The sequence below is a fragment of the Podarcis filfolensis genome (assembly GCF_964270895.1).
Source record: "Podarcis filfolensis genome assembly, contig: HAP1_SCAFFOLD_122, whole genome shotgun sequence".
Lineage (NCBI taxonomy): Eukaryota > Metazoa > Chordata > Lepidosauria > Squamata > Lacertidae > Podarcis > Podarcis filfolensis.
Genome location: NW_028149451.1, coordinates 68,433 through 89,867, shown reverse-complemented (window position 1 = coordinate 89,867; position 21,435 = coordinate 68,433). Strand labels below are relative to the sequence as shown.

At 45.6% G+C, this 21,435-nt stretch overlaps 1 protein-coding gene across 9 annotated transcripts; it reads left to right on the top strand.

Annotated features, from left to right (window-relative positions):
• The first annotated feature begins 67 nt into the window (after positions 1-67).
• LOC310755057 (uncharacterized protein) lies at positions 68-21,435 on the top strand. 9 transcript variants are annotated; one of them, XM_083631729.1, is made up of 7 exons: positions 68-617; positions 3,134-3,902; positions 4,513-4,624; positions 8,987-9,469; positions 12,804-13,286; positions 14,693-15,695; positions 20,329-21,435. In XM_083631729.1, the coding sequence occupies exons 1-6, from the start codon at positions 559-561 to the stop codon at positions 15,334-15,336; spliced, it is 2,550 nt and encodes an 849-aa protein (XP_083487855.1). In that variant the 5' UTR covers positions 68-558; the 3' UTR covers positions 15,337-15,695; positions 20,329-21,435. The 9 variants fall into 9 exon arrangements, with proteins under 9 accessions (XP_083487855.1, XP_083487862.1, XP_083487860.1 ...); XM_083631736.1 differs by having other exon boundaries at positions 8,987-9,036; positions 12,854-13,286; positions 20,329-21,434; XM_083631732.1 differs by lacking the exon at positions 68-617 and adding an exon at positions 1,809-1,943.

Below are 21,435 nucleotides of genomic sequence, written 5' to 3'. Positions count from 1 at the left end.
AAGGGAGCCGGCGTACAGCTTCCAGGTCATGGGGCCAGCATGACTAAGCCGCTTCTGGCGAACCAGAGCAGCGCACGGAAACGGCGTTTACCTTCCTGCCAGAGCGGTACCTATTTATCTACTTGCACTTTGACGTGCTTTTGAACTGCTAGGTTGGCAGGAGCAGGGACCGAGCAACAGGAGCTCACCCCATCACGGGGATTCAAACCGCCGACCTTCTGATCGGCAAGTCCTAGGCTCTGTGGTTTAACCCACAGCGCCACCCGCGTCCCATAGTGCAAGCCATAAGCTTCCTTTAAGTGGTCTCCAGCATTGTATTAAATATTTCTACAGGTTTTTAATTTTACTTTTATCCCTTTATTTCTTGTCTTGTATTAGGATTTTTGAATTCAAAATTGCAATGCAATAAAATACTATGTAAGAAATTAAAGTCATAATGAGAGTATAATTGATAAATCATTCAATGGTCTGCTGGCTTCACAAAGAAACAATTCCTAGCACCTTCAACAAATTGCAGTTCCCAGGATTCTCCATGACTATTAAAGTATGCTTTAAATCATGGCATTGATGATTGTGACCACAGTGGGGAAAAGACATTTTGTAAAAGCAACAATAGGGTAAGACTATTAATATTCTACAGCCTTTTAAATGTGTCTGGGGGAAGGGGGAGGGTTTATTGTTTTGCTGTTTTTGTTTTAATTATTTACCTATGTTTTTGCATTGCATTTTATTCAGTGAACCACCCTGAGATCTTTTCATGAAGGGTAGTTTATAAACGTAATAAACAACAACAGCAACATCATCATCATTATTAAATTTATTACTTATGCCCCGTCCATCTGGCCGGGCCTCCCCAGCCACTCTGGGTGGCTTCCAATAGGATAATAAAAACACAATAAAACATCAAACAGGGCATCTGCTAGGGATCATTTTACTGCAATTCTTGCAGGGGGCTGGACTAGCTGACAGTAGCAGTCCCTTCCAACCCTACAGGTCTAATACAACAACAACGACAATAATAATTGACCTTCTCACTATATAGAAGGATCTGGCAACTTCTGTTTCAGTGTATCTGAAGAAGTGTGCATGCACACGAAAGCTCATACCAAGAACTAACTTAGTTGGTCTTTAAGGTGCTACTGGAAGGAAAATTTTTTTTTTTTGTTTTGACAATAATAATATAATCCTCATCGGGGAATAGCTCAAGCCCCTTGATCACAGGGATGGGGGAACTTGTAGCTCTCCAGATGTGGTTTTTATTTTTACATATTTTTTACTTTCATTTTTTTGCAGTGGAAATAAATACTGTACATTCAAAACTTTAAAAAGGGGGGGAGGAGCTGGAGGGGGAAGGGAATGGGTTCCGACAGAGCCCGCTGCACATGCACTTCATGCAAACAATTCCAAATATTTCTCCTCTTGGCGCCACCTGCCGAAGGCAGCTTTTCCTAGATTTACGTAAGTCTTCTGACCATTTAGCAACTCTTGATGACGTTGCAGATCTCCAGGTCCCACCACCTCAGCCCCATTGGCCAACACCTGGAGGGCTGCAGCAACCGCCCCCCTCCCCAATTCCACCCCTGTTTTAGATCTCCGCCTTGCAGGAAAGGCGGCAGGAAATCCACCCACCCCCCTCGTTTCCACAAAGCGCAGCTCACGATCCGGGCACCCAGGGGTTAAGCTGCGAGAGTCTTGGATTCCTAGAGAGGCCACGCGGGGCTGAGTGGGCGGGGCTGCTGATTTCTGCAAGTACGTCACCGGTCCTCCCAGGTTCCGGGCGCGCGCGCGCAGACGTGACACGCCCCCCTGCAGGCTCCGCCCCTTTCCCTACCGCATGGGCTGTTTCTTCATCATTGTTTTGGTCGGCATCAGCCACGTGGGAAGCGAGTAAGTGCAAAGAAGAGGCTCCTTTGCAGGGAAATCAGATTTTGTGGAAGCAGAAGGTGAGCAGGTATTGAGAAGCCGGAGGAGAAATATCTTGGGATGTGTGTGTGTGTTTTTTGTGGGATGGCAAAACAGCTTTGCAGCCGATTTCCTCCTCTCTCTCTCTCTCTCTCTCTCTCTCTCTCTCTCTCTCTCTCTCTCTCTCTCTCCCCATCCCCAAATTATGTTCTTGGAGCGAAAAAGCGGGCGGAATTTGTAGGACTTATTTATTTATTTAATTCAGCGTTTAGACACACACCGTTCGCTTGCAAGAAGCTGCTAATCCCAGCTTTTCTCGGGGGTGTTTGTATTTTTTAAATTTTATTTTAAACAGGTTTAACAGCCTGTGAATCGGAGGTGATGAACTAGGAGGGCGCGTGGGGATGGGGGTGGAATCCCGGAAGGTCCCGAGTTCGAATGCTACCTATGCTCTGAATTTACTAGGTGGGCTTTTATGGATCTAAGTATCTATTAACTCCAGCCTCCTCCAGTTCTTTACAAGAGGAGCAGGAAGATTGCCTTACCAGCTGTGATTCAGTGGCTGCATACGCACCATACCTTTAAAATAACACACACACCCCGTCAAAGAATTGTGGCAACTTAGTATACCCCACCCCATAGAACTAAAGTTCCCAGCACCCTTAACACACTATAGTTTTCAGGATTCTTCAGGGGGAAAGTTCAGAAAGCGTGTGATCAGATTCACAACTCAACTTCCTAAGGAAGTCAGATTAGCCTCGAGCTGTTCCACCTGGCCTTTGTCTTAGAATCAGTTTGATTCCCTCCCCCTCTTTCTTTTTTCTTTCTCCTCCTCTGAAGGGGCTGCATCCTAATGTTTTAATGTTGTATTTTAATCTTGTTTTTTAAATTGTATTTTAATCAACTTGTTTTTATTACTGGTTGTTAGCCGCCCTGAGCCCGGTCTTGGCTGGGGAGGGCGGGGTATAAATAAAATTTGTTGTTGTTGTTGTTGTTGTTGTTGTTGTTGTTGTTGTTGTTTTCCTTTAGGGAGAAGTAGAGTTTGCAAGAGGAGCGAGCTGTTAGTAGCTCCTGTGCAAACCCCTAGTTTTTCTGCACACCTGTTCCTTTCTAGATCAGCCAGCTGAAATGGACGAAGTCCAGCACAAAGGCTAGGCATCCCTTGCTCGCTTCTTGCCTTCAGAAAGCGGATCAGTTTTTTCATTTTTTAAAAAAATTATTATTCGCTTAGGAACTGTTTTCAAGATTTGTCTGCGGTAAAAATGTCAGGAGAGTGGTCAGCAGCTGAGGTGGATGTGGTCAATCCTGGGGATCTGGAAGCAATGAAGAACGAAGCAAGGACTCTCAGCATTGCCCAGGTTGGGACGATTGGAGAGTTTGCGAGTTGGGCCATGCCAAGACCAGGGCGGCTGGAAGCTGAGGAGGGATTGGCCCACAGCTGGGAAGTCCAGTGGCAGGAGTTCCTGAAGGTGGTGCACACCCCTCACTGGGGGAGCCCAGAGTCTCCAAAGACCATGCGCTGGGAAGTTAACAAATCCTCACTGGTCCCTTCCGAAACGGTAGCTGATTTGGGACCTTGTGGAGAGGTGGCAATCGGTCTTTCGCCAGGCCTCAAAGGAGAAGCTCCCCAAACCTCAGAGCATCTGTACTCTGGCGAAAGGGGAGACAGCGTCAAAGTGGGCAAAGAGATCTCAAGCAAGGGTGCCGCTGTGACAGAGACACAGCGCCAGCGCTTCCGGCTTTTCTGCTACAAGGAGGCTGAGGGGCCCCGAGAGGCCTGCGACCGACTGCATGCGCTGTGCCGTGAATGGCTGAAGCCAGAGAGGCGCACCAAGGAGCAGATGCTGGAGCTGGTGATCCTGGAGCAGTTTTTGGCGGTCTTGCCACCGGCAATGCAGAGCTGGGTCCGAGATGGGAGTCCGGCAACCTGCTCCCAGGCTGTGGTCCTGGCTGAGGATTTCCTGATGAGACAGCAAAAGGCTGAAGGATGGGGAGGACAGGTGAGGCAAAGGAGCTGGGGAACCTCTGGTCCACTGGTCATCCCCATTTGGCGTGCAAGGCCATTTTGGGCGAGCCAAACCCACCCACCCTCTACTTGATGCCATGTATAATGGAGGGGCGTCAAAGGAACAATTGGAAACTTTAAGGCAAACACCCAATTGTTCATTTGCTGGAGCAAGAAGTGCTCCCATGATGGGTGGTGGGACGTGTGTTAGAATGGAGGGGGTTATTCTCATTTCCGTGGAAAACGCTCCTCCGTCCCTGTGCTACTTTTTGAGCCATTGAAAATGGGAGGTTCAAAAATTCACACAGGGCTGTTTAAAAGCCCTTTTGCAAAGAGCCATGCAGGGCTGTTGGGCTTCTGGATTTTTGAGGTTAAGAGAGCGGTGTGGGGCTGTGCACAGTGATGGCAGGGGATTGACCCTTCAGGTTTCGCCTGCCCGGCATGGGCAGTTAACGATCAGGCCCGCCAGGCATGGAAGGCTCCCCACCTCTCTCCTAAAAGGTTTGGCAGGATGCAGAATCAGCAATAGTACATGGATGGAGGAACGAGATCCTTGAACAAATCCTTTGAGTCCTAGCCTCTTCTCTCTTTCCACTCTGTTCTAGGCTCTAGGAACTTTGGCAGAAGTGGTTGTGAGCCTCTCTGAAGGGGATGAGGCTGCTCCAGAATTCTGCAAGGAGATGAAGAAGGAGAGCAGCCAGAATGCTGGCTTTCTAGGTATGTAATAGCTCCCTCTATTTCCAATGCTGAGGCAGTGAGTGCCGTTCCTTACCTTACGACTGGTTTTCATATACAGTGGTACCTCTGGATACGAACGGGATCCATTTTGGAGTCCCATTCACATCCTGAAGTAACTGTAAGACGCGCGTGCGCGGGTTGTGTTTCGTCGCTTCTGTGCATGCGCGTGATGTCATTTTGAGCGTCTGCGCATGCGCGAGCGGCAAAACCCGGAAGTAACACGCTCCGTTACTTCCTTCTTTTTTTTAAATGATATTTATTAGAATTTCAAAAAGAGTTACAAAAGTAAAAAAGAAATAGAAATAGAAAAAAGAAACAAAAAATACAAAATACAGAAAAAATAAAAACAATTAAAAATAAATCCATCTTTCCATGTCTTGCCTTTCATTTACTTATTTCCCTGACCACCTCACACCTCCCTTTTTTGTATTCCAGTTCAAATGGTTAATTCAGCAAATCCTTTCCCTCTTTGTTATTATCTTAATTCTTTATCTTAATATATTATAGCTTTACATTTTCACCTGTTAACAATCCATTTTTACATACTCCTTTTTAACATTGCTGCTAAAACCACTTAATTTCATTCCGACATCATTTTAACATTCATTAATTTTGCAATGTTTCTGTAAATAATCTTTAAATTTCTTCCAATCTTCTTCCACCGACTCTTCTCCCTGGTCTCGGATTCTGCCAGTCATTTCCGCCAATTCCATATAGTCTATCACCTTCATCTGCCATTCTTCCAGGGTGGGTAGATCTTGTGTCTTCCAATACTTTGCAGTGAGTATTCTTGCTGCTGTTGTAGCATACATAAAGAAAGTTCTATCCTTCTTTAACACCAATTGGCCGACCATGCCCAGGAGAAAGGCCTCTGGTTTCTTCAGGAAGGTATATTTAAATACCTTTTTCATTTCATTATAAATCATCTCCCAGAAAGCCTTAATCCTTGGGCACGTCCACCAAAGGTGAAAGAATGTACCTTCATTTTCTTTACATTTCCAACATTTATTATCGGGCAAATGATAGATTTTTGCAAGCTTGACTGGTGTCATGTACCACCTGTATATCATTTTCATAATATTCTTTCTTAAGGCATTACATGCCGTAAATTTCATACCTGTGGTCCACAACTGTTCCCAGTCAGCAAACATAATGTTATGTCCAACATCTTGTGCCCATTTTATCATAGCAGATTTTACCGTTTCATCCTGAGTATTCCATTTCAACAGCAAATTATACATTCTTGATAGTATCTTAGTTTTGGGATCTAACAGTTCTGTTTCCAATTTTGATTTTTCCACCTGGAAGCCAATTTCCTTGTCCAGATTGTAAGCCTCCCTTATTTGATAATAATGAAGCCAATCTCGCACTTTATCTTTTAGTTTCTCAAAACTCTGCAATTTCAATTTTTCTCCTTCTTGTTCCAAAATCTCCCAATATTTCGGCCATTTGGCCTCCATATTGAGCTTTTTCTGAGCCTTCGCTTCCATCGGTGATAACCACCTTGGGGTTTTATTTTCAAGTAAGTCTTTGTATCTTATCCAGACATTAAACAATGCTTTCCTGACAATATAGTTTTTAAATGCTTTATGTGCTTTAACCTTGTCATACCACAGATATGCATGCCACCCAAAAACGTTATTAAAACCTTCTAAATCCAAAATGTCTGTGTTCTCAAGAAGCAGCCATTCATTCAGCCAGCAAAATGCTGCTGATTCATAATAAAGTATAAGGTCTGGCAGGGCAAATCCACCTCTTTCCTTTGCATCGGTTAATATTTTAAATTTTATTCTGGGCTTCTTGCCCTGCCAGACAAATCTAGAAATATCTCTCTGCCACTTCTTGAAACAGTCCATTTTGTCCAAAACACGCTCCGTTACTTCCGGGTCGCCGCAGAGCTCAACCCGAAAATACTTAACTTGAAGCTACTTCAACCCGAGGTATGACTGTACTGTATGCAATTGTGCCAGCTGTTTTTAAAAATCTGTATACAGTGGTACCTCAGGTTACATATGCTTCAGGTTACAGACTCCGTTAACCCAGAAATAGTGCTTCAGGTTAAGAACTTTGCTTCAGGATAAGAACAGAAATCGTGCTCCGGCGGCGTGGCAGCAGCAGGAGGCCCCATTAGCTAAAGTGGTGGTTCAGGTTAAGAACAGTTTCAGGTTAAGAATGGACCTCCGGAACGAATTAAGTACTTAACCCGAGGTACCACTGTATATATTTATGCAATGGTTAGAAATTAGTTTGATAGAAGCAACTGAACTTCATCCAAAAAGCAAAAGCTGCCTTAAAATGCTTGCTTCAGTAGGAAGGTTTTGTCAAGTGGCAGAATTAGAGCAGGGAGTGGGAGCTCACAGAGCCCATCCAGTCTAACCCCCTGCCTGTGTAATGCAGGATGCGGCCACAGCATCCCTGACAAATCCTAGCCCAGCCTCTAGACCTCCAGAGAAGGAGGGCCCCACCTGCACACATAGAATCATAGAATCATAGAGTTGGAAGAGACCACAAGGGCCATCGAGTCCAACCCCCTGCCAAGCAGGAAACACCATCAGAGCACTCCTGACATATGGTTGTCAAGCCTCTGCTTAAAGACCTCCAAAGAAGGAGACTCCACCACACTCCTTGGCAGCAAATTCCACTGTCAAACAGCTCTTACTGTCAGGAAGTTCTTCCTAATGTTTAGGTGGAATCTTCTTTCTTGTAGTTTGGATCCATTGCTCCGTGTCCGCTTCTCTGGAGCAGCAGAAAACAACCTTTCTCCCTCCTCTATGTGACATCCTTTTATATATTTGAACATGGCTATCATATCACCCCTTAACCTCCTCTTCTCCAGGCTAAACATGCCCAGCTCCTTTAGCCGTTCCTCATAAGGCATCGTTTCCAGGCCTTTGACCATTTTGGTTGCCCTCCTCTGGACATGTTCCAGTTTGTCAGTGTCCTTCTTGAACACCATAGCTTCTTGAACACCATAGCTTTCTGCTCCACCTTCAAGCAGAAAACATTTAGCCTAAAGCTGCCTCCTTGCAGTTTCCACCATTCCTACTAGTCTGCCAATTGGAGCAGCAGAGATCAAGGGAGCAATCCCGTAGCAAGAGCTCTTGAAATGAGCAGCGTTGAGATCCATTAGATATCCGGCTCCATCTGGGGTAGTTTGCCCCCCTTTGTTCCCTACCTGCACTCACCTCAATCTCACCTGTTGCTCCTAGAAGCTGTCACCATGTGACAGTGGCCACAATCCCAGGAAACGGATTTGACTGGCTGGCTAAAGCAGGTGAGGGGAGCCGATGGGTCTCAAACCCTCGGTGAGTTAGGGACTTCTCCTGAATACGAAGACAGGCTCCAGTGATTTGAGCAGATGAGACCAAGGATAATAAAAGGCTATGGAGTAAAAAAAAAGGCTATGGAGTGAATCCTACACAAATCCAGAGTGGATTCTGTAAGATGGTTGGGTGGCGCCTTCTATGCCTCCTTCCAGCCACTTCTGCAGCCAAGATGGTGCCAAACCTATTGCTCTGCTACCCTCAGCGAGGCTTGTTCTCTGGGCAGCTCAGGGCCCCCGTACACACTACCCAGGCTTGCACCCTGAGGGGGTCACTTCAGTGCTGCTAGTGCAAAGTAATAATAATAATAATAATTTATTATTTATACCCCGCCCATCTGGCTGTGTTTCCCCAGCCAATCTGGGCGGCTCCAAACAGAATATTAATATTAATAATGTGATAAAACATCAAACATTAAAAACATTAAAAATATGCAACTGCAGATTTCACAACTTTGTCACAAATTTCTCAAACCAAACAACAAATATGTGACTTTCAGTAATAATAATAATAATTTATTATTTATATGTCACCCATCTGGCTGGGTTTCCCCAGCCACTGGGTGGCTTCCAACAAAATATTGAAATACAATAGTCCATCAAACATTAAAAGCTTCCCTAAACATGGCTGCCTTCAGATGTCTTCTAAAAGTCAGATAAGCATTTCCTTCATATCTGATGGGTGTTCCACAGGGCAGGCGCCACTGCCGAGAAGGCTCTCTGCCTGGTTCCCTGTAACTTTGCCACTCACAGTGAGGGAACTACCAGAAGGCCCTTGGTGATGGACCTCAGTGTCCAGGCTGAACGATGGGGATGGAGACGCTCCTTCAGGTATACTGGGCCGAGGCCGTTTAGGGCTTTAAAGGTCAGCAGCAACACTTTGAATTGTGGTCGGAAACGTTTTACTTCACCCCCGGAGACGCACTCCATTGTCTCGAGACAGACAGGTGACAATGTCATTTGGGGCGGGGTTTCCCCCAACCATTTCCCCTGCTTACCCCAATCCCCCTCCATTCCAGGAACCAATGAACGGACGAGCGAGAACGATGTGGCAAGAGAGGAGCTGGAGGTCAACGTCGGGGTTCTAGGTATAGCGGAGCAGCATGACGAAAGCTGGCAGGAGAGATCTGTGGCGGTGGCTGCTTGTGAACAGCTCCCTGAACTCTCAGTCCCACCTCTGGGGACACGGGAGAGCAGGAGCGCATTCTCCAGGAGGAGCGGGACCTGGAGGCAAGGCCTTGAGAACCAGAGAAGACCCACAGAGCCCAAGCTCTACATCTGCACGGTCTGCGGACGTAGCTTCACGCGGGGATCGAATCTCTTCCGGCATCAGAAACTCCACACGGGACAGAAGTCCCACTGGTGTGCGGTTTGTGGGCAGAGGTTCGCTCGGAAGGAGAAGCTCGTGAGTCACCAGAAAGTTCACAAAAAGAGGGTGACGGCTGGACGAAGAGGCCAAGCGGGGGAAATAGCCGCAAAGTCTTCCAGAATAGCAACAGCAGGTGTGTAAATTTGAAGCAGGTGTGGAGAACTGGATCACAAATGTGAGCCTGGTAGTCCTTAACCCTTTCTGCCCTGCCACTGGTCGGTTTGCACCAGTGTTCAAAATTAGCCAGGCGCCAGGCGCCTTTTGCTTTCAACCACTTGTGACCAAGAGACAGGCTCCAGCGATTTGAGCAGATGAGACCAGAAGTGGGTCCAATGATTAAGAAAGTGGTTTCTTCATGCGCTGTAGAGGGAAATGAGGGCAGCCTGGGAAGGGAACCCGGAAGGAAAACTCTGATCCTCAACTTCTGCTGCCTTGTGGGATATCTTCAGGAGAATAAAAGGCTATAGAGTAACTCCACACAAATCCAGAGTGGATTCCCTAAGATGGTTGGGTGACGCCTTCTATGCCTCCTTCCAGCCACTTCTGCAGCCAAGATGGTGCCAAACCTATTGCTCTGCTATCCTCAGTGAGGCTGAGAGGGGGGTCTTGTCTGGGCAGCCCAGGACCCCCAGACACACTGCCCTGGCAGGCACCCCAGACAGGTCACTTCAGTGCTACTAGTGCAAAGTAATAATAATAATAATAATTTATTATTTATACACCACCCATCTGGCTGCGTTTCCCCAGCCACTCTGGGCTGCTCCCAACAGAATATGATTATTAATAATAATAATGTGATAAAACATCAAACATTAAAAATCTGCAACTGCAGATTTCACAACTTTGTCTGTCACAACTTTCTCAAACCAGACAAAAATTTGTGACTTTCAGTAATAATCATAATAATTTATTATTTATACCCCGCCCATCTGGCTGGGTTTCCCCAGCCACTCTGGGCGGCTTCCAACAAAATATTAAAATACAATAGTCCATCAGACATTAAAAGCTTACCTAAACATGGCTGCCTTCTAAAATGGATGTCTTCTAAAAGTCAGATGATAATACAGTGGTACCTCGCAAGACGAATGCCTCGTAAGACGAAAAACTCGCAAGACGAAAGAGTTTTTCGTTTTTTGAGTTGTTTCGCAAGACGAATTTCCCTATGGGCTTGCTTCGCAAGACAAAACGTCTTGCAAGTTTGTTTCCTTTTTCTTAAAACCGTTAATACCCAGGGTGCATTGCTTGAAGAGGTGCAGTTGCGACTTGACTTCGAGGAGCAACTCATAGCATGCGGTGTGGTAGCCTTTTTTGAGGTTTTTGAAGACTTTGGTGATTTTTGAAGCTTTTCCAAAACTTCCTTTGCAGCCATTTGGTAAGTTAAACTTTTAAAACTTTTTTTGGGGTTTTTGGATTTTGCGTTGGGATGTTTGGAATTCAAGGACTTGGTGTTGGGGATGGGTTTGCAAGAATCTGGAAGCTTGTGTGTTTTTTTCCTGCATTTTTATGATTTTTTGTGACCATTGGGGCACTCTGCTGTTGTTAAAAAAAAAGATTTCTGGGTTTCGATTTCTGTGTGGTGGGTGGCTGGGAGAATAGTTGAGAAGGGGTTTGCAAGAATCTGGAAGTTTGTGTGTTTTCTAGGAGGTTTGGTGCTTTTGAATTTTTTGGATGTGAAGCACTGATTTTTTTGCGGGGGGGGGGGGGGCGGGTTGCGAAGGTAGGAGCTGTGCTGCCATGGGGCCCAAGAAGACTGCTGCTGCAGAGGCCGGCGAGAGGAAGAAGGAGAAGGTTACGCTGGAAATGAAGAAGGAGATCATCTGGAAGCACGACGGTGGAATGCGTGTGACAGACCTCGCCAGGGAGTACGGGAGGAATCCATCGACCATCGGGACCATCCTGAAGATGAGGGAGAAGATCCTTGCAACTGATGTAGCCAAGGGAGTCACCAGGATCGTGAAGAACCGCCCAGCTGTTCTGGAGGAGGTGGAGAAGTTGCTGCTCATCTGGTTAGAAGAGAAGCAGCGTGCAGGGGACACAGTGACTGAGGCCGTCATTTGTGAGAAGGCCAAGGCCTTGCACGCAGACCTCGTCCAGGAACAGCCAGGAACCTCAGGCGAGCCAGAAGTCTTCAAGGCAAGCAGAGGCTGGTTTTACCGGTTCAAGACGAGATCTGGAATCCATAGCATGGTCAGGCATGGTTTCCTTGGGGAGGACCATGGGCCTGGAGGTCACAGAGGAGGACGTCAGCGAGCTGGTGGAGGAGCACGACCACGAGCTGACCACCCAGGAGCTGGTCGAACTGCAGGCAGAGGCTGCGCAGGAGCAGGCCTCGCTGGAAGAGGAGGAAGCAACTGAGGAACGGCTGTCCTCCAAAGAACTGAGGGACATTTGCCAGAAGTGGAAAGATGTGCAGGCTTTTGCACAGCGGCACCACCCTGACAAGGACCTGACACGTGACCTTGCGAACACTTTTGATACGAGGGTCATGTCGTCTTTCAGGGAGGTGCTGAAAAGGCGGATGAAGCAGCAGACCATGGACGGGTTCTTCAGCAAGAAGCAAAGAGTGGAAGAGGAACCTTCTTCGAGTTGTCCCCCAGAGTCTTAGAAAATGTATGTACAGTACTGTACACTTTGGTGATTTTTAAATGCTTTTCTGTCATGTTTAGAAACTTATATTATTGTTCCTTCAATTTTTGAAATGCTCTTTACAGTATGTGTGACTTTAAAGAGCACTTAATAAACTCTTTTTGTACCAAATTTGGCTTTGTTTGGACTTTTTTTGACCATAGGAACACATTAATTGATTTTCAATGCATTCCTATGGGAATCCGTGCTTCGCAAGACGAAAAATTCGCAAGACGAAAAAACTCGCAGAACGAATTAATTTCGTCTTGCGAGGCACCACTGTAATAATAATAATAATAATAATAATAATAATAATAATAATAATAATAATTTATACCCCACCCATCTGGCTGAGTTTCCCCAGGTACTCTGGGCGGTTCCCAGTCAAGTTTTAAAAACAATACAGTGTTAAATATTAAAAACTTCACTGAACAGGGCTGCCTTCAGATGTCTTTTGAAGATAGGATAGCTGCTTATTTCCTTCACATCTGAAGGGTTCCACAGGGTGGGCGCCACTACCGAGAAGGCCCTTTGTCTGGTTCCCTGTAACCTCACTTCTCGCAGCGAGGGAACTGCCAGAATCTCAGTGGATCACTGAGAACCGCTGGGTCTCAGTGTCCGGGCTGAACGATGGGGATGGAGACGCTCCTTCAGGTCTACTGGGCCGAGGCCGTTTAGGGCTTTAAAGGTCAGCACCAACACTTTGAATTGTGCTCGGAAACATTTTACTTCACCCCCGGAGGCGCACTCCATTGTCTCGAGACAGACAGGTGATGACGACATTTGGGGCGGAGTTTCCCCCACCCATTTCCCCTGCTTACCCCAATCCCCCTCCGTTCCAGGAAGCAATGAACTGACGAGCGAAAACGATGTGGGAAGAGAGGAGCTGGAGGTCAGCGTCGGGGTTCTAGGTATAGCGGAGCAGCATGATGAAAGCTGGCCGGAGAGATCCGTGGCGGCAGCTGCTTGTGAACTGCTCCCTGAACTCTCAGTCCCACCTCTGGGGACACAGGAGGGGAGGAGCACATTCTCCAGGAGGAGCGGGACCCGGAGGCAAGGCCTTGAGAACCAGAGAAGACCCACAGAGCCCAAGCTCTACATCTGCACGTTCTGCGGACGTAGCTTCACGCGGAGATCGAATCTCTTCCGGCATCAGAAACTCCACACGGGACAGAAGTCCCACTGGTGTGCGGTTTGTGGGCAGAGGTTCGCTCGGAAGGAGAAGCTCGTGAGTCACCAGAAAGTTCACAAAGAGAGGGTGACGGCTGGACGAAGAGGCCAAGCGGGGGAAATAGCTGCAAAGTCTCCCGGAATCACAACAGCAGGTGTGTAAATTTGAAGCAGGTGTGGAGAAGTGGATCACAAATGTGAGCCTGGTAGTCCTTAACGCTTTCTGCCCTGCAACTGGTCGGATTGCACCAGTGTTCAAAATTAGCCAGGCACCTTTTGCTTTCAACCACTTGTGACCAAGTGAAGAGGCCTGGAAGCCAGGATGCCGCCATCTGGAGATCCTTGGATCTTGACCATTTTCACACGCCAGTACCCCATTCTGTAGAATTCTATCTGTTATCTTTTATCTGCGCAATCGGAATGAATTTTGTGGAACCAAATTGCTTTTTCTGTGCAGTCTGTTTTAAAAAAGCAGGTCAGAATAGGCCAATATATATGTGGACTGTCCCTGGCTCAAGTGACTTTTCTTTTTTTAAGTCAGTGGTTCCCAGCGTTTTTTTGGCCATGCCCCACCTAAGCATCTCTAAAATCCTGGTGCCCCCCCCCATGACATATAACTCTTGTTATTCAAAAAGTGAACTCCTCTTCACATGGAGGAAGCCTAAAAGGCCATTAATTTGGTCTAAGCATGGGGACATAGCTGTCAACTTTTCCATTTTTTTAAGGGAAATTCCCTTATTCCAAATAGGATTCCTCACAAGAAAAGGGAAAAGTTGACAGCTATGCATGGGGATTGTCTGCGTAATTCCTCATCTCAGATCATGAGGCTCTTAATCCCAGGGTCATGGGTTTGAGCCCCGTGTTGGGTTAAAAATTCCTGCATTGCAGGAGGTACCGTTTTTTCCGCCCTATGGAACACACTTTTTCCCCTCCAAAAATGAAGGGGAAATGTGTGTGCATCCTATGGGGCGAATGCAGGCTTTCGCTGAAGCCTGGAGAGCGAGAGGGTTCGGTGTGCACCGACCCCTCTCGCTCTCCAGGCTTCAGGAAGCTATCCGCAAGCCTGGGGAGCCCGCCGGGAGTTGACAGCCGGGCTCCCTAGGCTTGCGGATAGCAGCCTGTTCTGGGGGCTGGGGTCGGGGGAAGCTTGGGCTTTCCCCGCCCCAGCCCCGCGCCTGGCGGGGGAAAATAATTCCCCCCCCTTTATTCCCCCCCAAAAAACTAGGTGCGCCCTATGGGCCGGTGCACCCTATAGGGCAAAAAATATGGTAGTTCTATGATCCTCTGTCTTTCTTTTCTCTTTCTGTTTTTAAATAATATTTATTAAAAATTTCCAATCAAACCAAATTATATATTCCAAATTATACAAATTATCCCATAATCAAACAAATCCCAATGTTATGCCTAATTATAAATTATTATTATTTTTTAGCTGACTTCCCATGCTTCGAGATCGGAGGGAATCCTAATCATCTCATATTTCTACTGCATTTCAAAATACGACAATAATTCCCTGAAAATAATTAAGGATTAACATCAGGTTCTCTGTCTTTCATTCCAGAAGGTCCTGTGTGGACGATTCAGGATGACGGCGAGCTGCTTTGGGTCCCGTCGGAAGGAAACGGAGTGTGTGGAGAGGAGAAGCGAAACGGTGGGAAGAGGAGAGAAGGAAGAACAACAGGGACTCGGAGGGGAAAGCCCGTGGCAGAAGAGCTTTACTTCAAAGTCGCAACCCCACAAGCGGGACAGCAAGGAGCGGCGGGAAGGGTGGTGTGCTCCGTCTGCGGGAAAAGCTTCACTCGCAGATCCACCCTTACCAGACACATGAAAGCCCACATGGGAGAGAGGCTTCACAAGTGTTCGGACTGCGGGAAGAAGTTCAGCCCAGCGGTGTCCGGATGTCGGAGGCCCAAGGCAAAGATGGCAGGCACAGGGAGGAAAATGTATGAGTGTGCGAAGCGTGAAGGGGGCAGCCGTCCCAAGCTGAGCCTTAATGGCCTCAAGAGTGTCTGCGAGAGGACGAAACGGTTCACGTGTTTGGAGTGCGGCCACAAATCCATCTCTCCGTCGCTCCTTCTTAGACACCAGAGAATCCACACGGGAGAGAAACCGTATCTGTGCCCCATCTGCGGGAGGAAGTTCCGCCAGTCCGCACATCTCGTCAGGCACGAGAAGACGCATGGAAAGAAGAAGCCACATTTCTGAGGGCCGGGAGGATCTTCAGAACTGTGCGTGTCTAGATGGCAGGAGACACTAGAGAGGTTGTGTGTGCTGTGTATTGATAAAACACAAGATCTCAAAGCTTGAAGCCAGACTACTTTTGCTCCACGGTAAAGGTCTCCAGCTAAAAATGGGTTTCACAGCCACATGAGGAAGTTCCAGGGGTTTTAGACGACAAGCTGCACATCCATCAGTTGCTCTGTGCGATGGATAAAATGGCAAACGTGGCTCACATCAGCACAAGGAGTGTCGTGGTCTGAATCATAAGTAGTACAGCCATACCTTGGATTCCAAACGCCTTGCAAGTCAAATGTTTTGGCTCCCAAATGCCGCAAATCTGTTTTGTTTTTTTAAATAAATTTTTATTGATTTTCCAACATGAATTAAAACACATTACAACTAACAATACATAGACAAACAAACATATAAACACGTATAATTTCATAACCTCTTTTTCTTAAGCCTTATTTCAACGACTTCCCCATACCTCCCTTTTCTGCATCCCTGTTTTAAACTTTTTCAGCAACCCCTAATTTCAATTACTTATGATTCACTTTCTTTAATCCTTTTTCTCTTACCCAATCATTTATCGCTGAAATTCTGTTTTGCATTACCCATGACATTTTAGCACTCATTAATTTTACAACAGTTCTTGAGATAAACTTTAAATTTCTTCCAATCTTCTTCCACCGTCTCTTTTCCTTGGTCGCAGATTCTGCCAGTCATCTCAGCCAGTCCCATATAGTCTATCACCTTCGTCTGTCACTCTTCCAGCGTGGGTAGTTCTTGTGTCTTCCAATACTTTGCTAAAATAACTCTTGCTGCTGTTGTAGCATACATAAAGAACGTCCTATCTTTCCTTAACACCAATTGGCCTACCATGCCCAGGAGAAAGGCCTCTGGTTTCTTGTGAAAGGTACACTTAAGAACCTTCTTAATTTCATTATAGATCATTTACCAGAAGACCTTAATCCTTGGGCACGTCCACCAAAGGTGGTAGAAAGTACCTTCAGTTTCATTACATTTCCAGCATTTATTATTGGGCAAATGATAGATTTTTGCAAGCTTGACTGGGGTCATGTAGCACCTATAAATCATTTTCATAATATTCTCTCTTAAGGCATTACATGCCGTAAACTTTATACCGGTGGTCCATAACTGTTCCCAGTCAGCAAACATAATGTCATGACCAGTATCTTGTGCCCATTTAATCATAGCTGATTTAACCGTCTCATCCTGTGTATTCCATTTCAACAGCAAGTTGTACATTCTTGACAAATTCTTAGTATTGGGTTCTAACAATTCTGTTTCTAATTTTGATCTCTCCACCTGAAAGCCAATTTTCCTGTCCTGTTTGAATACTTCATTTATCTGGTAATAATGAAGCCAGTCTCTTACTTTAGACTTCAATTTCTCATAACTCTGTAGTTTCACTTTTCCCTCCTCTTGTTCTATAATTTCCCAGTATTTTGGCCATTTAGATTCCATATTAAGTTTTTTCACTTCCTTAGCTTCCATTGGTGACAGCCACCTAGGGGTTTTGTTTTCCAACAGATCTTTATACCGAATCCAAACATTACCGTATTTTTCGCTCGATAACACGCACCTGACCATAACACGCACATAGTTTTTAGAGGAGGAAAACAAGAAAAAAAAATTCTGAATGAAACAGTGGATGTATCATTTTTGTGCTTCATGCTGCGGCCACAGACATGTGATTTGACGGTGAGTTTGGGGTAGCCCAATGCAAAGATCCTGAGGATCCATGTGGATCCATGCTTTGTAACCACGTTTTTGCACCATTGCAGCCCCAGGCAACAGTGGGTGCGTGATTTTTTTGGTGCAGGCTGTAGCCATGGACATGCTATGTGATCTGATGGTGAATTTGGGGTGACCCAATGCAAAGATCCTGAGGATCCATGTGGATCCATGCTTTGTAACCACGTTTTTGCACCATTGCAGCCCCAGGAAACAGTGGGTGCATGATTTTTTTGGTGCAGGCTGTAGCCATGGACATGCTATGTGATCTGATGGTGAATTTGGGGTGACCCAATGCAAAGATCCTGAGGATCCATGTGGATCCGTGCTTTGTAACCATGTTTTTGCACCATTGCAGCCCCAGGAAACAGTGGGTGCGTGATTTTTTTGGTGCAGGCTGTAGCCATGGACATGCTATGTGATCTGATGGTGAATTTGGGGTGACCCAATGCAAAGATCTTGAGGATCCATGTGGATCCGTGCTTTGTAACCACGTTTTTGCACCATTGCAGCCCTGTTTTTGCATCAGATCATTGCTATGTGATCTGATGGTGAATTTGGGGTGACTCAATGCAAAGATCCTGAGGATCCATGTGGATCCGTGATTGGAACCACGTTTTAAGTAGGGAGGGAAGGAAAAACATAGAAGCGACAAGGAGAGGGGTGTGCAGAGAAGCAGCTGGCTAAGAATGCAGGAGAGGGGTTTTACCGGAGGGAGGAAAGGAAGGCAAAAGTCCCCCCCCCCCACAAGCCAGCCAGCTCTCTCTCTCCCCCCCCCCCCAACCTGCATGTTGCCTTCGAGTCCCAGACGCACGGAGAGGAGCTTTCCACTCTGCTTGCCTGGAGGGGAGGGGTTTTCTCTGCTCTTTGTTCCGTTTGAGCAAACACAGTAAGGAAACAGAAGCCGGTGGGCAGTAAGACCCTGAGGCAGAATGCAGGAAAGCAGCAGCTTCCTCTTTCCTCCCTTCTCCGGACGATTTGATATTTGCCTGATTTTTGCCTTCACTCGCGCTTGTCAGCTCCAGGGACCACACATTCGCTCTATAACACGCACAGACATTTCCCCTTACTTTTTAGGAGAAAAAATCTGCGTGTAATAGAGGGAAAAATACGGTATATAGTGCTTTCCTAACAATATGGTTTTTGAAACCTTTGTGAATTTTTACCTTGTCATACCATATATATGCATGCCAACCAAACCTGTTATTAAACCCTTCCAGATCCAAAATGTCTGTGTTCTCAAGAAGTAGCCAGTTTTTCAGCCAGCAAAAAGCCGCTGATTCATAATACAGTTTTAAGTCTGGCAGGGCAAACCCCCCTCTTTCTTTTGCGTCAGTTAATATCTTAAATTTTATTCTGGGCTTTTTGCCCTGCCAGACAAATCTAGATATATCTTTCTGCCACCTCTTAAAACAATCCATTTTATCCACAATCTGCAATGTTTTAAACAAAAACAACATTCTCGGCAAAACATTCATCTTAATAACAGCAATTCGGCCTAACAAGGAAAGTCTCAAATTTGACCATATTTCTAAATCTTTCTTAACTTCTGTCCAACATTTCTCATAATTGTCTTTAAATAAGTTCACATTCTTAGATGTCAAATTAATCCCCAGGTATTTCACTTTCTTTGCTACCATTAATCCAGTTTCACTGTGGAACCTCTCTCTTTCAGCAACTGTTAGATTTTTCTCCAGTACTTTCGTTTTCTGTTTATTCAGCTTAAAACCTGCTACTTGACCAAATACTTGTATTAGCTCTAAAACTCTTTTCGTACTAGTGTCTGGCTCTTGTAAAGTTAATACTAGGTCATCTGCAAACGCTCTCAGTTTATATTGTTTGGCTCCGACCTGAATCCCTTTAACCAGCTGGTCCCCTCTGATCATGTTTAATAAAACCTCCAAGACAGATATAAAAAGTAATGGGGATATTGGGCACCCCTGTCGTGTCCCTATTTCAATAGCAAATTCTTCAGTAACCACATTATTTACAATTAATTTTGCTTTTTGTTCAGAATAAATTGCACCTATACCATTCTCAAAACCTTGGCCTACCCCCATCCCTTCAAGATTCTTTTTCATAAAGCTCCAAGAGATATTGTCAAAGGCTTTCTCCGCATCCACAAATATTAATACTGCCTTAGTATTAATATTGGCTTCTAATAATTCCATAATATCTATTATGTTTCTCACATTGTCAGATAAATGTCTTCCTGGAAGAAAGCCAGCCTGGTCTTTATGAATCTCTCCCACCAAAACTCTCTTCAGTCTTTTTGCCAAAATGTCTGCAAAAATTTTGTAATCCACATTAAGTAATGATATAGGGCGGTAGTTCTTAATCTGATTCTTCTCAGTCTCAGATTTTGGTATAAGTGTAATATACGCTTCTTTCCACGATTCGGGTGCCTTCTTCCCCTCTAGGATTTCATTACAGACTTCCTTCAACGGTTGTACCAACCATTCTTTCAGAGCTTTGTAGTATCTGGAAGTCAATCCATCTGGTCCTGGAGATTTTCCCAGTTGCATATTTTGAATGGCTCCCTCTATTTCTTGCTCAGTTATCTTCTGGTTCAAAATCACTTTGCTTTGTTCAGAAATTTTTTGTAATCCATGTTTTTTAAGAAATTCTTCTATCTCTTTTTCATTCACCGGCCCTTGTGCGTAAAGTCTCCTGAAATAACTCTGAAAACAGTTTCTAATCTCATTTGGTTTATAAATATTCCTTCCTTCAACTTCTAAGCTTGTAACCATATTCAGTTTTTGTCTCTTCTTCAATTGCCATGCCAGAAGTTTCCCACATTTATCTGCCGATTCAAATGTCTTTTGTCTCATTTGTTTTATTTTCCATTCTATCTCCTGATTCATCAGTTCCATATACTGCCTCTGATAAAGCTTAATTTCTCTCAAAATTTCATGTGACTTTGGCTTTGATCTCAGTTTTTTTTCTCCTTCTTTTATCCTTTCCAGAATCTTATCCTTCTTCTCATTCTGTCTCTACCTTTTTATAGCGTTCTGCTGTATTAAAAATCCTCGCATAACGGCTTTACTTGCGTCCCAAATTACTCTTTTCTCCACCTCTGTTCTCAGATTTATCTCAAAGTAATCTTTCACCGCTTTCTGGGCCTTTTTGTACACCTCTTCATCTCTAAATAGGGAGTCATTCATCCTCCATCTGAAGGAGCCAGCTGTTGTTAAGTTCCAAATGCCGCAAATCTGGAAGCGACTGTTCTACTTTGCGAAATGCTTTTGGAAGCCGAACGTCCGATGGGGCTTCCACGGCTTCTGATTGGCTGCAGGAGCTTCCTGCAGCCAATCAGAAGCCGTGATTTGGTTCTCGAACGTTTTGGAAGTCGAACAGACTTCCAGAGCGGATTCCGTCTGACTTCCAAGGTACGACTGTAATGAGAGTTCTGGACTCATCCGGGCTGTGCCTTTAAAGCATTATACTGCTTGGAACATTCATGGTTTCCCTTCCAAAGAATCCTGGGAAATGTAGTTTGTTAAGTGTGCTGAGGGCTGTTTGGAGGCCCCTGTTCCCCTCACAGAGCTGCAGTTCCCAGAGTTCCCCTGTGAAGATGGATGGATGGATGGATTGCTAAACCACACTGAGAACTCTCGCTCCATGCGGGAGAATATGGGGTCACCTAACAATGCTCAGCACCTTTAACAAACTACACTTCCCAGGATTCTCTGGGAGAAGACAACGCTGGCGAGCTAAATGAACCAACGGTCTGGGGCATTTGAAGACAGCCTTGTATTTTCTGAGCCATGTGGCTCCATGAAGCAGGAGTGCCAAACGCTTGGTTCTTGCTATATTATTGCTGGACTCCAGCTACCATCGGCCAATGTGAACCAAAGTCAAGGGTGATGGGGGTTGTAGTCTAGCAATATCTGTTCCCCATCCCTGAATCTGAATGTGCCAGCTAGGACTTATCATCTGCGGCGAGGGAGACCATTTTTCAGGTACTCGGGTAAGAGAGCGATAAACAACAGCAACAGATAGCACACACACGCTCTGCCCCCTGTTTTTCAGGCTATAAATGTTCCAGAGACTATCAGTATTTTGAAAGCAAGCAAACAAAGTATTTTCAGCCCAGTTCAAAGCTGCATTGTTGTTGTTTAGTCATGTCCGACTCTTCGTGACCCCCTGGACCAGAGCACGCCAGGCACTCCTGTCTTCCACTGCCTCCCGCAGTTTGGTCAAACTCATGCTGGTAGCTTCGAGAACACTGTCCAACCATCTCGTCCTCTGTCGTCCCCTTCTACTTGTGCCCTCCATCTTTCCCAACATCAGGGTCTTTTCCAGGGAGTCTTCTCTTCTCATGAG

Excerpts from the sequence above, each read along its gene's own strand:
- LOC310755057 (XM_083631729.1), top strand. The coding sequence starts at position 559 with ATGGCATTGATGATTGTGACCACAGTGGGGAAAAGACATTTTGTAAAA. Across the intron at positions 3,903-4,512 it reads CTGAAGGATGGGGAGGACAG|GCTCTAGGAACTTTGGCAGA; the intron begins GTGAGGCAAAGG and ends ACTCTGTTCTAG. Across the intron at positions 4,625-8,986 it reads CCAGAATGCTGGCTTTCTAG|GAACCAATGAACGGACGAGC; the intron begins GTATGTAATAGC and ends CCTCCATTCCAG.